This window comes from Macaca thibetana, chromosome 4 (assembly GCF_024542745.1).
Source record: "Macaca thibetana thibetana isolate TM-01 chromosome 4, ASM2454274v1, whole genome shotgun sequence".
NCBI lineage: Eukaryota > Metazoa > Chordata > Mammalia > Primates > Cercopithecidae > Macaca > Macaca thibetana.
Window position 1 is genome coordinate 33,594,639 of NC_065581.1, and position 15,936 is coordinate 33,610,574.

Below are 15,936 nucleotides of genomic sequence, written 5' to 3' on the forward strand. Positions count from 1 at the left end.
CTCCATAGCGTCTGAGTTAGGTATTTTTTCATTTCCTGTTTTTAGCTTTTGGAGCCTAATTATCAATGATTGATGTAACTCTTCAAGTTTAATCTGTTCTTCTAGTTGAGCAATTTTTTGCTTTAATTCTTCTTTGGGATCTATTGCTGCCATAACAATGGGCGCAGAAGCCTCATTATGTGTTTTATTATATGGAGGCAGGTATGAAGTAAAGGGAGGCAAATCAGGGTTGTGATATTTAGCCGCCTCTTCCTCTAAATCATCCCAATTTATATCCGATTGATTAGGCTTATTAATTTCCTCCTCCTTTTGAAGCATCTGTAAAATTGGGTATTTTTTTGGTTTGTTTTCGTGTGGTATTTCTTTATCTGTTACAGAAGGAGACTTGATTTCCTCATGATCACTTTTGAGGGAAATGAGATCCTCCTCCGTAGCTAGCGGAGGCTTTGTGAGGTTAGAGTGGGAGCTAACCTTTAAAATATGCTCTGTCTGAGCGACCGCAGCCATGACTTGCGGATCGGCCTCCTTCTTATCTATTAAATCTCTAATGAGGTTCCAATAAGAGAAGGCGGTTACAGGAATTTTTTCTGGCCCAAAAGTATTATAATAGTCCTGAAGACAATCCCCTACTCTACGCCATCTTTTAATATCAATAGTTCCTTCCTGTGGGAACCAAGGGCAAGTGTCTTTTACAAAATCAAAAAATTTAAACAAATCATTACCTTTAACCTTTACTCCTCATATCTTTAAAGCCTCTTTTAATTGTCCTACATATATTTGATGTTGGCTTAATTCTTGTCCCATTTCGGACGCGTCACTTACCTTTGATTCTGACGCAGCAGGTTCCCGCGGTGATCGGAAGAGTTTGACTCCTTTTGTCTTCGTTAGCGGTCGACCGTCCTTTGGCGTCCTCTTCCTCACGGAGTCCCTCGTTTCCAGGTCCCTGTTCGGGCGCCACGTATCCCGGCCCGCGGGATAGTCAGTGTAGGCCCTGGAGGAGGGGGTGGGAATTTGGGGAACAAGAGACACGACGAGAAATGGAGACAAGACAGTGCTCTGATCAAGTCTCGTTTAATGGCGGTAATGCAATGCCTTATATACATTTGGAGGGGAAGGGGTTGGACTAAGGTGGAAATGACCTCATTGTGGAGGGCGTGGCCAGATAGGTTTCGGTTTCTCCGGTCAGACGTCATGTTGCGCCTGCGCTGTCAGGTAGTAATTTTCGCGGGCGCGGGAAAAAATGAATGAAGAAGAAGCAGGAAGAGCACCATCTTTAATGAGGTATTAGTACAGGGGAAAAAAGGCAAAGATAGGGAGGAGGTAGAAGGTGGAAATGAATAGAGCTCAGGCGTTTAATCCTTAATTATTATTCGCTATGGCCGGGACGTGCAGCTCCGGACAACACTGCACCCTGTGTACGCAGCCAGCAAAGTCCAGAGTGTGGGAAACTCTACAGGTCAAATGGCTCGAGCTTTTCAACAGATTAGTCATAAGGGGGAAAAAAGGTTGATGGGGGAGAAACCAGTGAAGTACAAGAGACGTAAAAGACAACTAAGCTGTGGCGTCCAGGAACACATCGCTGGGGGAATAGACTACAAAGACAAGAAAGAGGTCACAATAAAGTCAGCGTATGGTCACTTTTGAGGGGAGGGAGAGGCTATGATTGGCCTGACGTACACAGGGACTTCTGCTGGAGCTGACAAAGTCCTGTTCCTTGACTTGATTACAGGGGTTTTCTTTCAATAATTCACTAAACTGTACATTTTTTGTATCTCCATTTTATTTGACAACAAAAAGGTTTTTAAAAACAGTGAAAAGGAAACAGTGACTACCTGAGCATTTGTCTTCTGAAGACTGTGGAGACTGCAGTTGGAAGACAGAAAGCTTTGGAGATCATGACTTATAGGAATACGGCTGGACCACAGAAAAGTAAATGATTTGGGGCTGGAAGGAGTAAGGTCTTAGGGGAGTTTCTGGACAGTGTCCTTGGCAATGGGGTTAATGATATACACGTAGAAGGGAGAAGGGCAGATGGGTGGGAGATGCATGATCTCAGAACACAGAGCTCCAGAATCAGTTTAGGCTCCTCCAAGGATCAGGGAAGAGGGTTATTCCCAGAACATTGACCTCATGGATGTCCTTTACCTCGCCCAGGGCCCAGACTACTCATCACTACTTCAGGCTCCAGGGAGAGAAGCTTCAGTGAGGACCTCAGCATGGCTGAGGGAGCAGAACAGCTCTTGAGACCTGGAGGAACAGTGATGAGGGTCTCAGCAGGCAGCCTCACCACTCCCCACAGCCGTTCCAGAGACTCAGGGGACAGTCCCGTCCAGACAGCACCAGCCTTACTCCTCCCTACCCCCATGGCATCTCCTTCTGGCCAAAGAACCGGGAGAATGATCTGCCACTCAAAGACAAGGGAAAAGAGATATTACCTCATCACCAGACATCTGTGTCCTCACATATCCTGGAAAGAAATCGAGAAAAGAATGGATTGCCCCAATTAGGACCCAATATGATTATCCTGAGGGAAGAACAAATGACTGGCAATGTCAGCACTCTTCCTGCTTATCCTCTGTTTCTAGCTTCCGAAAAAAATTATCCCAGTGATCCCTGAGAGGTACAATCAGCTTTCCTTGCCTCAGATCATTGACGTTAGGGAAGGTGGGAGTGGGGAAGGTCTGGGACAGGCGGCAGGGCACTCCTCACAGGCTCATTACCTTTCTGAGCCCTAAGCTGGATGATGATTCCCATCAGAAGGAAGATTAGCCCAAGTAGGAAGGCTGCAATGCCACTCAGCATCTTTCTCCAAGAATATTCAGACTGAACTCCTATGGAAAACAGGTCTTAAATTAGTAAAAACATCCCAATATTTAAAGCATCTTCTTGAAATCCCAGAATCTGTACTAGACACCAAATCCAATGCTAGCTAGAGAAAAATAAATAAATTTTAAAATGGTTCTTTGAAACCAAAGTTGGCACCCATGGAGTTACCAGCCATCTGTTACTAATTCTTACAGCCCATAAGAATGCCTCTTGAATACTAAGACCAAAGAATTGGAGGACACGAGTTCATAGGGTTGGAAGCACATAATGAGGTGATTAGACCTCCTTGTTTCTTGGAAGATATGAGGATAGATATCTACCATGTTTTCTCCCACCCTAACCCAAGGACTCCGGTTTCTGTGACTGTCTCAGATCAAGGGAAAGAATAATTCATGCTGTGACCAAGATAAATGCAGAAGTGACACAGGCTCTGTATTGAGTCAGTATAGTCCTGAGTCAGGCCCAGAGAGTACTAGAAACTAATTCTCACTCCACTCCACAGAAACGGGGCTCAGTAGGCTGGAGTGATGGACAAGGCAGGTGTAGACATCTCCAAGTTCAGGAGTCATTTCTAGCATCACCACAGTCTGAAAGGTCCAGTCTCCATTCCCGATAAGGCCAGTGGACATGACCCCAGCTCTCTCCTCCTGCCCATTCAGGAACCACCTGATCTTGATGTCCCCTGGATAGAAGCCCGTCACAGAGCAGTGCAGCAGATTATGCTGGTGCAGGAGTGCGGTCCTCTCTGGGTACACTGTCACCTCTGGTTGCACTAGGAAGGGAGAGAAAAATGAGACGCTGTGGAAGAAAACCACCAAGCTGGGACAGGAGATTCTTTAGGGACCATCACTATGTCAATCTCTTTCCCAGATCACCCAGGCGAACACAAAGTATGGGCAAGTCTCAGTCCCCAGGCTCAGTAACGGGGTATGTCAGTGTCTGCCAGGAGGATTTAGACTTCTGAGGTACTCCCACGATTACTGCTTCTCTTTGAGAGTACACTAGCCCTCGAAGTCCCTGAGAACCTTGGGGGTCTGAGACCAAGATCACAGTGGCTGACTTGTGAGGATAATGCATCACAGCCGGGACCAGAACATCTATACAGACAACCATTTATCCTAAAGCAGAAAATTGCTTACAAGGAAGAAGAGCCGTGGCCAGGTTCACATGGGGGACATTCCTGAGCCCCGCCAGACCTCACCTTCCAGCTCACCTTTTCTCCCCACAGTGAAGGGTGCGCCCAGTCTGTAGTTGTGTCTACAGACCCCATCCACGGCCTCTCTGCTCCTCTCCAAGAGATCCAGCCGGCTGTTCCACTGCTCAGCATCTGGCTGCCCCAGCTTCGTCAATGCCACAAACATCCCCACATCACTGTCGAAACGTACATACTCCTCCAAGTTAAAGATGAATCTGACCACAAACTGCACCTTTTCTGTCCCGTTGGTGAAGTAACAGTCAGCCTTTGCCTGAATCACAAAATCTTCTGGAAAACCAAAACAGGGACCATGAACCAGCCCCCTCCTCTGGGAAAACCCATGCCTGGTAAGTTACGTCAGACCACATGGATCTAAGAGGAGGCCTTTGACCTCAGAATGCTCAAAAAGCACAGTGTCAAGTGAGAAAAGAAACAGAATGTGATTCAACACACAATGATATTTACTAAATTTTAAAATTACATAAAGGGAAATAATGCTACATATTTCTAAAGGCCACTCTCCTACTTAGAGACATACCAGACATGTTTAGAATGGATTCTCTAGGGAGGGGAGAGAATGAGAATGGAGGCAAGGGAAGAGAAGAGAGAGTCTTGTACTACTGCCAATAATTACAATGTGCTGTGAACTCACTGGGTAAAATTAAACCAATTCTATGCACTTAACAGCAACAACTGTAATAAAAAGGAAATTCAAATGGGGTTAATAATGTAGGTAAGTCAGGAAGGACTTCCCGAAGAAACTGCATCTAAGTCAAGACTTGAAGGATAATTGCTATTAATGTTGGGTTGTAAATTCACTTTCATTCCTAAGTTCAGAGGCCTCCTCCAACTCTGAACTGAGCCATAAGAATGACCTTCCTGGGTGAACCCCACTTATCCCTCACTCAGTACCTAATGTCAGATGAAGTTACAGCCTGCAGTTTCTCAGCATGTATATTCTTCTCTATTTCCTCTAGTAGTCTAAACCAGAGGGGGAAATATGAATTTTTCATCATCATTTAAAATCTGTGCTGATTTTTTTTTTTCAGTTGTATTGTTTAATGGACATTATAGACTCAGGGCGGTTTCTCTTCTCTAAGAATGATGATCTCCCCCAGCCAGGTTTGTTCCTGTTTTGTATTTAATGAAACTAACATGCAAAGTGGATTCTGTTCTTAGCACATTACATCCTGTTTCTGCTCATTAATATGTGCTTTCATAGTCTCACATTGCTTCATGGTTGTATCGTCTGTCACCTGTGCTAGAAAAATAACAGTGACAAGTAACTTGTACCTGGTAGCCTGAGGACAAAGACAATGTATGCTATTCAACTTCTCTTACTTCTCAAAACTGTTTAGTACAATTCTGACCATATAATAGTGGCTTAATAAATGACAGAAGGAGCAACCTTGGTTTCCAGTTTCATTTGTCCACATATACCCCAACTGAGGTTTCTTTCCGTGTCCTGACCGAAAAATCACAGAATGCCTCGAACCCTGGCCAAGGCCTTTCACATGCTCGAACCCAGGCCAAGGCCTTGAACACGCCCAGTCTCTGACTGAGGTTGATATACACAATAAGGACCCTAAACAAAACACAATGTTTCCCTCTTTCTGCCTCCCTACCCCTCTTTAATAGGTGGCTGTGGTATATGAAGTCCATCCCATGCAAAGAGGGAAGAAGTACTTTTCGGCCAAAGGGCAGAACACTGCTCTTTGAAACCAAAAGCCACTTCCAGTCTGATCTGTGGCCTGGACTTATAAGGAAAGGCATCACTCCCCCATGCCAACTCTTGCATAAGCACTGGAAAAAAATAATTGCTCTGTTCTTACCTGGAGAGTCTGTGCCTTGAGTCATGGAGGAATCCAGTCTGGTCAGATTCACTAGCAGAGCCACCACCCAGGGGACCCACCCAGAACCCATTCTGGAGAAAGCAAAAAAATGAGATAGTAAAATCGTCAGCCTCTTCAGAATGGTTTCAAAAAGTACTCATTAAGAGTATAAATAGGTGTTTTTCTGGCTTCCCCAGGATTGGAAACTCCTCGGATTGACAACCAATCAAGATAGAAGAGTTTTGCATCATCAGGTACTGGGTAGGATACTTTCACAAAGTTGTGTCATACCACTCAACCATTGTTTGCCTGCAGAATCACTGATAGTAATTTAGGTATATTAAAAATGGGCTGGGAGAAGAAGTAAAAATATATATTCGACACATTATGGGGCCGTAGAAGAACTAAGCAGACTGTTTATTATGTATTCTTCTATTCCCTGGCCTGTTCTGACCAATAGGCCTCCCTCCCTATGGGGTGTTGACATTGCCAACAGGCAGTGTATAAATTAAGAAGGAATTAAGAGTATGTAAATTAAGCATTCTGAAGCATATGCCTCAAGAGGATTTAGTAAAGGGATTATCAGAGAAGAAATAGAAGACATAGAGAACATTTGGAGAGTACGGTTTCCTATAAGCCAAAAGGACCACAAAAAAAATAAAATAAATAAATAAATAAAACCACGGAAAGAGAATTCTCAAATAATAAAATTCTGCAAAAAGGCTCACCAGGATACAATATAAGAGAGCATTAATGTGTTTTATGATTAGTAGGGCACCAATAACCTTCAAGAGGACAGCAGAGTGTTAAAGGTAGAAGCCATATTTCAAAAGACTGAATTGGAAACAAGAAAACAAAAGGAGCAGATTAAAAGAGTCTTTCAAGAATTTTGAAAGTGAAAACAAAGAAAAATGGGATACACTTGAGAAAAAACAACACCAAGAAAAAATACTTTTCTTGGGTTATTTAAATTGACACGTAATAATTGTACATATTTATGGGGCACAGCATGATGTTTCAGCACACATATACATTGTGTAGTGATTAAATCAGGGTAATTAGTATGTGATATATATACATGATGGAATACTCTTCAGCCATAAAAAAAGCATGAAATCCTGTCATTTGCAACAACATGAGTGAACCTGGAGGGCCCTATGTTAAGTGAAATAAACCAAGAACAGAAGGACAATATTACGTGATTTCACTCTTATGTGGAATCTAAAAAAGTTGACCTCATCGAAGTAAAGAGTACATTAGTAGTTACCAGAGGCTGGGGAGTCAGGGGTAGAAATGGGTAGAGGTTGGTAACGAGTACAAAGTTACAGTTAGACAGAAGGAATGAGTTCTGGTGTTCTGGAAAAACAAACTTTTAAGACAGAAGAGATCTTAGCAAGGTTCCAAGTGAAGTGGAAGGCATCTGTAGAAAAGAGGAACTGAAGATAAAAAAGAAAAGAAAGGGACAATTTTCTTCAAAATGCTGTGGTCTGAATGTCACTCAAAATTCATGTGTTGCAACTTAATCACCAATGTGATAGTATCAAAAGGTGGTCCCTTTAGGAGGTGATTAAGTCATGAATGCAGAGGCCTCCTGAATGGGATTAGAGACTTAAAAAGGGCTAGAGACAGCAGCGATGATGGCTCATGCCCATAATCCCAGCACTTTGGGAGGCTGAGAAGGAAGATTGCTTGAGGCCAGGAGTTAGAGACCAACCTGGAAAACATAGTGAGACCCCCGTGTCTAAATAAAATTTAAAAATATTAAAGAAAAAAATATGCTGGTATGCACCTGTGGTCTTAGCTACTTTGGAGGCTGAGGTAGGAGGACTGCTTGAGCCCAAAAGTTCAAAGTTGCAGTGAGCCATGAATGCACCACTGCACTCCAGCATGGGTAACAGAGCAAGGCCCTGTCTTAATCAATCAATCAGTCAATCAATAAAAATAGAAGGGCTGGAGGGAATACCTTGGCACTTTTGCCCTTCTGCCTTCTCGTTTGTGAGGACTGTTACACTGGAATGATTCGACTGAAGTGTTTAGTTAAGTATTCTTTCAGTAAAACCTAGACAGTAAAACACTATCTTTAAGCAAATAAAACCAAAAGTGCAAATTGTAATCCACCATCTATGTTATTATTATTTAAAGGACAATGTTTACTCATCATTTCACATCATCTTTCAGCATGAAATGTGGCCCTGATTTGCCTATACTGTGCACATTAAGAATGAACCCAGGATATCATGGTAACCACAAGTTCACTGCAATTACTTTTTTTTTTTCAAGTCGATGGCCAAGGCATCAAATCCTCCAGAGCTATGACCTTGAACTTCTAACTTCCAGAACTGTGAGAAATAAATTTCTGTTCTTCATAAATTACCCTGTCTCATGTATCTTGTTACAGTAACACAAATGGACTAAGATAGCGAGCATAAGGCTTGGGGGAAGAAAGGTACACTTCTTCAGATAAAAGAACAAAGACAGGATGATTAGCAGGGGAGAGAGGGGAATGAGGGAGTTCCATTTAGATGGTTGTGATGGACTCAGCTGAGAAAAGATAAGATCTGTCAAAAAGGAGTTGAAAGAAAATATATTTGATAACTAAGAAGAGCAAGAAGTGGTTTGTAAGTGAGTTTTTAAAGTTAATTAAGCAGGATTCAGAAAAGAGAGGTGAAATGCAATTGTGCAAACTTTTACTGTTCTATGACCCTTAGTAAACATGGCCTTGGTTAGAGGCCTGGATCAGACCAATCAGAAAAATAATTTCTTCCCCATGGGAGATTATAACAGGTAAAGAAAAAGAGAGAAGACATGGAAGACATCGCTAATGTTCATCCTCTAATTTCTAGGCCCATGGAAAACAAGAAACTAGACTTCCTACTCTCCTGGAGCTGTGCGACTTGTTCTCACCAATGGAAAGTGAACAAAAGGTTCCTGGTCAAAGAATTTAACTCCCCGCACATGACTCTTCTCCTCTTCCCCTACCAAGTCAACCAAGACAGCCTTGTGTTGAGATGGCACAATCCCAGTAGAAAAGCAGTCTAATTAGCTGAGTCACCAGGAAGAGCAGCTGCCCCAGGGAATCACTCACACCTACAACACACTCTATGAATGAGAAACAACTGTTCTTTAATGAAAGCCCTGGAGGTTGTTGGTTACCACAGCCTGGCCTGTCTTGACTTAACCGCTACAGGACAGGAGCTAGGAGGCTGACACCTCTCTCTCCACATCTCTCATGTAAATGTGATGATTCATGAAGTGGAAGACTGGCCACAGGCTTACTGGTAGACCCCAAGTACAAGGCATTTGACCCTGGTTGTGAGTACTTCTCCAGGTGCATGGCTGTGGAGCTCACACTGGTGAGGGCTTGTGTGGAGCTGAGGATAAGGAGGCATCAGAGGGTGATCAAGCCACTGGCTCTAACTTCTTCCCTTTTTCCTGCCCACACCTACCTTAGTCTTTCCCAAATGTTTTATTGCATTTGGAAATGGAGACAGACACCCAACTTAGGCTAAGTGAATGAGGACATGGCGTGGAGATGATCAGATGCAGTAACAGCATGAGCGGGTGGAAGAGGCGTGTGTCCCCTTCTTTGTAGACAGCACCATGGCTGGGCTTCTGCAGCTTCCCTCAGAGCTGAAGGAAGGGCCATGTGGAGAGGAGAGGAAGGGCCTAGACAATATGGATCAAATGGGGGCCTGTATTTAGATGTAGAGGAGATGGGGGTTGATAGATGGCAAGGGGTGGGGAGAACATGGAGGATATGGTGCTGGACCAGAAAGTTAGGAGGGCTGCTCTTTCTTCTGTGTAAATGTGTCTAAGTCTCACAAACTCCAAAATCTGATCTGCCTACATAATAATAATAACTAACATTTGTCAATTGCTTATTATGAGTTTATTTTCTAAGTACTATATAAATGTGTGCTTGTGTGTGTGTGAGAGAAAGAGAGAGAAAGAAAGAGAGAGAATTATCACAAAACCCTTTGCAATAGATACTATCATGATCTCCCTTTTACAGATGAAGTAAGTATGGAATGAACCACAGGTCACATAACTAGTAAGTCCCTAGGCTGCACTTTTTCCATCACACTGTATTTCTTGGGAACCCAGGGAAATTTTATTCCTACACCTTTAGCATTCCGGTAATGATAAGGCACACAAAAAGGCAAAATAACCAAGGAATTTCATCATAGCTATTTGGTGTTAGGACAGATCTCTGTCAGGAAATCATATCCTACCTAACAAAGGGAAATCAGTGGTCTCACATCACAAGCAAGGAATGGCATAGAGCCTGGCGATGGGAACTAAGAAGAGAAAGCAATAAGCTTCAGTAAGCAAGCTATGGATCTCCTTCGTCAATGGCCTCTGGTACATCCTAAGTAAACTGAAGCATCATATTCACCCCATTAGAAATGTTTTTGGGTCATTTTCTGTGCTTAGTGTCAGTGTCTACAATAGAAGGGCCTGGGCTTATCAGAGACACTGTTCAGTTCCGGGGAGACAAGAGGAAAAAGATGTGGCTTGCTTCCTTTCTCCCATATTTATGTTTTTGTCTTCTACCTGAATGAACCTGAAAAATAGGGCAGGATGTTTTGATCTTTTTCTTCCTGTCTGACCTCAGCCAGCAGCCCTCCCTAAATAGCTACAGGCTCCTCTGTGATTTTTCACTCAAGTTCATGTTTTGCTTCTCTCTTTTCTTTCCTTCCTCATTCTCTGAGAAGTGAGAGAATTTGGGTGTATGTGTGGTTGTTTTTTTAGGGTGGTATTTATTCTCCCTACTGCCTGACACAAATATCCCTTCAACTGCTGTTTTGGTGACTTTAACATGGAAGCAAAATGTACATCTCAATTCATTTTCTTCCTTCTACTTCCTCCTAACATGCCAACATAATCCACTCTGCCCTGGAGGAGTTATGGAAAATATTCTGAGTTGCTAGATAGAAAATTAAATCGTATTTTTAGAGAACACTATTGTTGAGCTACAGTTTAATTGAAGGAATTGTACTAGGCTAAGAATTTTGCCAGCTCAAAATACTGGTTTAATTCTTTCTCAGTGGTGACTGACAGCTCAAACTAGCAAGAGGTGTAACATGAGGGGAAGGGGCTGGGAAAGAAGGAAAGGATGTGAGAAACAAAATAAATAGCTAGAATTTGGGGTGTCCAAAGCAAACTCATGATCCCACCTAGTGAGAATCCATTTGGAAACTGAGGAACCAAAGACTTTGGGCTCCAATCTGCAGTCACTTCTTTGATATACCTTTGGGATGGGTGGACTCACCCAAAGTATTGTTTTATATGTACTATTTGCCTCAATTTCTCTATGATGGTTTTGTCCATCACCTCATCCTGAAAAAAATAAATGTTGGTGATGCTTTGTTCCACATATTCATTCATTTGCACTCATCATTCCTAGGAAATATCCATTGAAATTCAAAATATCATGAACTTAAAAAAGGTTTTCTAGAAAGAAAAAAAACAACCTTGATCTTGATGGGTGTTTTTTAATCTGTGCTAGAATCTGTTTGCAATGTTTTATTTAGGATTTCTGTGTCAATACAATAAGTAAATTCATCTACAATTTTTATTTTTGAGCATTGTCTTAGTTTAACATCAATATTATACTTGCTTCATTAAAAATGTTTCTTCTATGCCACTGAGCCATTTAATTTTTATTTGTTTGTTTGTTTGTTTGTTTTAGAGACAGGGCTTCACTTTGTTGCCCTGGCTAGAGTGCAGTGGCACGATCATAGCTCACTGCAGCCTTGAACTCCTGGGCCCAAGCGATCCTCCTGCCTCAGCCAAGTAGCTGGAACCACAGGCACAAGCCACCACATCTGCCTAATTTTTGTATTTTTTGTAGAGACGGGTTTTCGCTGTTGCCCACATTGGTCTCGAACTCCTCGGTTCAAGCAATCCAACTGCTTCGGCCTCCCAAAGTGTTGGGATTATAGGTGTGAGCCACTGCGCCCGGCCTCTATTTTCAATTGTAAAAGTTCAATATAGATGTAGCATATCTATTTTTTTATTGATAGTAATATCTTCTATCTTCTGTGTTCATACTTTTTTTTTTTTTTAAATGGACTCTCACTCTGTTGCCCAGGCTGGAGTGTGGTGGCGTGATCTTGGCTCACTGCAACCTTTGCTTCCCCGGTTCAAGCGATTCTCCTGCCTCAGCCCCCCGAGTAGCTGGGATTACAGGCGCCCACCACCACACCCGGCTAATTTTTGTATTTTTGGTAGAGACAGGGTTTCACCGTGTTGGCCAGGCTGGTCTTGAACTCCTGACCTGAGGTGATCCGCCCACCTTGGCCTACCAAAGTGCTGAGATTACAGGCATGAACCACCACACCTGGCCTATTTTTTTGTCCACTTAACTGGTCTAGTCCAGGGAAAGGGAATTAAAGTGTTCTATTGATAGTACATTTCTGAATATTTTCCTTGTATCTACCTTAACTTCTGCTTTATAAGAGCTATCTATTTGGTATTTAGAACCTAAATATACATCTTATATAGTCATATGAATTTTATACTTTACATTATAAAGTGCCCTTCCTGTCACACTCAATTTTTTTTTGTTGTTGTTGTTGTTTGTTTTTTGTTTTTTTATGTGTGTACGTGTGTGTGAGGAGTGTCTGAATTTCATCTTGTTTGATAAGACGAATGTGACCTCTGCTTCCTTTTTGTTTGCATTCTCTTGTTATGCCTTTGCCCATCATCTTATTTGTTGAAAGTAATGAATACATCTTTCTGAGTGGCTTTATGTTAGGTATGTTAGGTGTCTTTTGCATATTGCAAATAATACAGTTTTTATCTTAATCTAATTTAAAAATATTTTCATTTATAAAGTTCAGTTAAGAAGCCCATTTATAATTATTCTTATGGCAAATAGATTCAATCTAATTTGGAGATATTAACTTCAGTTAAATATAATGTTTACATGAGTATTTATTTTTGAAAACCTTTCACTATGTCTTTATTGTGCATTTTTTAAATTTTAGCTTTTCAGATATTAAGGAAGGTGTATATTTCAAGGTTACTTTGATAAGTTTATTTGTATATAATACACTTAGTTCTCTCTTTCTTTAGACAATTCCTGTTAGTCTTCTATAATGAACAATCATAAAACTAGCTCATATCCTCTCCCTTCCTCTTTCTTTGTGTGTGTGTATGTGTGTCTACCTTTGTACTCTTAAATATGTAAATACGTGCACTTGATTTATTAGTTTTAAAGAATATATTTTGACTTCTAGATGTTACAGACAAGAACATCAACAAGCTTATTTGATATCCTTATTCCTTTTTCCACTTACTCTCTAATCATTGAGACATGTGTTTCAATTTGTCAATTAATTTCTTCTTATAATTCTCCTATATTTCTTACATGTTTTGTAGTTTTATTGCTAGGTGCAGACTGATTCAGTTTTAGTATAATGTTCTGGTGACTTCACTATCATTATGTAATGGCTGTCTTTGTTTTTACTAATGCCTTTGGTATAAGACTATACTTTCAGATATGTCTGTAACTACATAAGCTGTCTTTCTGTCTCCTGTTAGTGTTTGCTTTGTGTATCTTTTATCTGGTTTTGATTTAACATTTTCATGTTTTTAGGTTTTTTGTGATCTTATAAAGGGCATGTAACTGGATTTTGCGATATTGTTTATCTAATCTGAGAACTTTCCTTTAACCCACATATTTAAGCTATTTATACTTGTGATCACTGTGCTATTTACATTCGTTTCTGTTACAATATATTGTGCTTTGTATTTGCTATGTCTTACTGTGCTTCTTTTGTTTTCCTTGCATCACTTATATTAAATCAATTAACTTTTTATTTAAAGTCTTCTTTAATTTTCCCTTACTGATTTAGGAGTTTTAAATTCTAGTTATATTAGTTAAAAGTCAGTCTTACATTTATAACATGCTTATCAAATGTGGCAGCATCTGAAGGTAATCAATATCTCTATGCTCCTTTCAAACAAGATGAAGACTTTAGGTGCTTTAACTTTGTCTGCCTCATTCTCATGTCATTTGTGGTTGCTCTGCCTTATTTTTAAATTTTTTTTTTTTTTTTTTTTTTTTTTTTTTTTTTTTTGAGACGGAGTCTCACGCTGTGTCACCCAGGCTGGAGTGCAGTGGCGCGATCTCAGCTCACTGCAAGCTCCGCCTCCCAGGTTCATGCCATTCTCCTGCCTCAGCCTCCGAGTAGCTGGGACTACAGGCGCCCGCCACCACGCCCAGCTAGTTGTTTGTATTTTTAGTAGAGACGGGGTTTCACCATGTTAGCCAGGATGGTCTCGATCTGCTGACCTCGTGATCAACCCGCCTCAGCCTCCCAAAGTGCTGGGATTACAGGCTTGAGCCACCGCGCCCGGCCCTTATTTTTAAATTTAACAGTCATTTTTATTACTGATTTTTATCATTACAGTCATATTTCATTTCTCATTCTGATTTTCCAATATTTTAGACAGATTTCTTATTGTTGTTTATATGTGTGTTTCTTTTTCTTATCTTTGCTCCCTTATCCTTCTGGGTTTAGTATCTCTGTTACTTACATGATAATATTAAAAAGCAAATGATAACTAAAATACAATGCTGTTTTCACCCAGAAGATTGTCAAAATTTAAAAAATTAACATTCTCTGTTGGTTAAAAAAAAAAATAGGTTGCACGCCCAAGATGGACGAATAAGAGCAGCTCCAACCTCCAGCTCCCAGTGTGAGTGACACAGAAGGCCAGTGATTTCTGCATTTTCAACTGAGGTACCAGGTTCATCTCACTGGGGCATGTCGGACAGGTGGCGCTGGTCTGCGGGTGCAGCCTGACCAGCAAGAGCTGAAGCAGGGTGAGGCATTGCCTAATGTGGGAAGTGCAAGGGGGAAGGGAATTCCTTTTCCTAGCCAAAGGAAATTGAGACACACAACACCTGGAAAATCGGGTAACTCCCAGCCTAATACTGTGCTTTACCAAGGATCTTAGCAAACGGCACACCAGGATTATATCCCACACCTGGCCCAGAGGGTTCCACGCCCACGAAGCCTCCCTCCTTGCTAGCACAACAGTCTGAGATCTAACTGCAAGGCAGCAGCGAGGCTGGGGGAGGGGCACCTGCCATTGCTGAGGCTTAAGTAGGTAAACAAAGCTTGAATAGGGTGGAGCCCACCACAGCTCAAGGAGGCCTGCCTGCCTCTGTAGACTCCACCTCTGGGGACAGGGCATAGTTAACCAAAAGCAGCAGAAACCTCAGCAGAGGTAAATGCCCCTGTCTGACAGCTTTGAAGAGAGCAGTGGATCTCCCAACACGGAGGTTGAGATCTAAGAACGGACATATTGTCTGCTCAAGTGGGTCCCTGACCCCTGAGTAGCCTAACTGAGAGACATCCACCACTAGGTGCAGACCAACACCTCACACCTCACATGGCGGGGTACAACCCTGAGAGGAAGCTTCCAGAGCAAGAATCAGACAGCAACACTCGCTGTTCAGCAATATTCTATCTTCTGCAGCCTCTGCTGCTGATATCCAGGCAAACAGGGTCTGGAGTGGACCTCAAGCAAACTCCAACAGACCTACAGCTGAGGGTCCTGACTGTTAGAAGGAAAACTAACAAACAGAAAGGACACACACACCAAAACCCCATCAGTACATCACCATCATCAAAGACGAAAGGCAGATAAAATCACAAAGATGGGGAAAAAGCAGGGCAGAAAAGCTGGAAATTCAAAAAATCAGAGCACATCTCCCCGTCCAGTGGAACACAGCTCATCGCCTGCAACGGAACAAAGCTGGACGGAGAATGACTTTGATGAGTTGAGAGAAGAAGGCTTCAGTCGATCAAACTTCTCAGAGCTAAAGGAGGAACTACGTAACCAACACAAAGAAACTAAAAACCTTGAAAAAAGAATGGATGAATGGATAACTAGAATAATCAATGCAGAGAAGACCTTAAAAGAACTCATAGAGATGAAAACCATAACACGAGCACTACATGACAAATGCACAAGCTTCAGTAACTGACTCGATCAACTGGAAGAAAGAATATCAGTGACTGAAGATCAAATGAATGAAATGAAGTGAGAAGAGAAGTGTAGAGA

At 41.8% G+C, this 15,936-nt stretch overlaps 1 protein-coding gene across 1 annotated transcript; it reads right to left on the reverse strand.

The window, feature by feature from the left end:
• Positions 1 to 1,758: 1,758 nt before the first annotated feature.
• On the reverse strand, positions 1,759 to 6,034 carry LOC126952698 (HLA class II histocompatibility antigen, DO beta chain). Its single transcript, XM_050787512.1, has 6 exons — positions 5,854 to 6,034; positions 4,040 to 4,309; positions 3,317 to 3,598; positions 2,721 to 2,831; positions 2,436 to 2,467; positions 1,759 to 2,247 (listed from the first exon to the last, which is right to left on the reverse strand). The coding sequence occupies exons 1-6, from the start codon at positions 5,942 to 5,944 to the stop codon at positions 2,212 to 2,214; spliced, it is 822 nt and encodes a 273-aa protein (XP_050643469.1). The 5' UTR covers positions 5,945 to 6,034; the 3' UTR covers positions 1,759 to 2,211.
• Between the last annotated feature and the right edge of the window lie 9,902 nt (positions 6,035 to 15,936).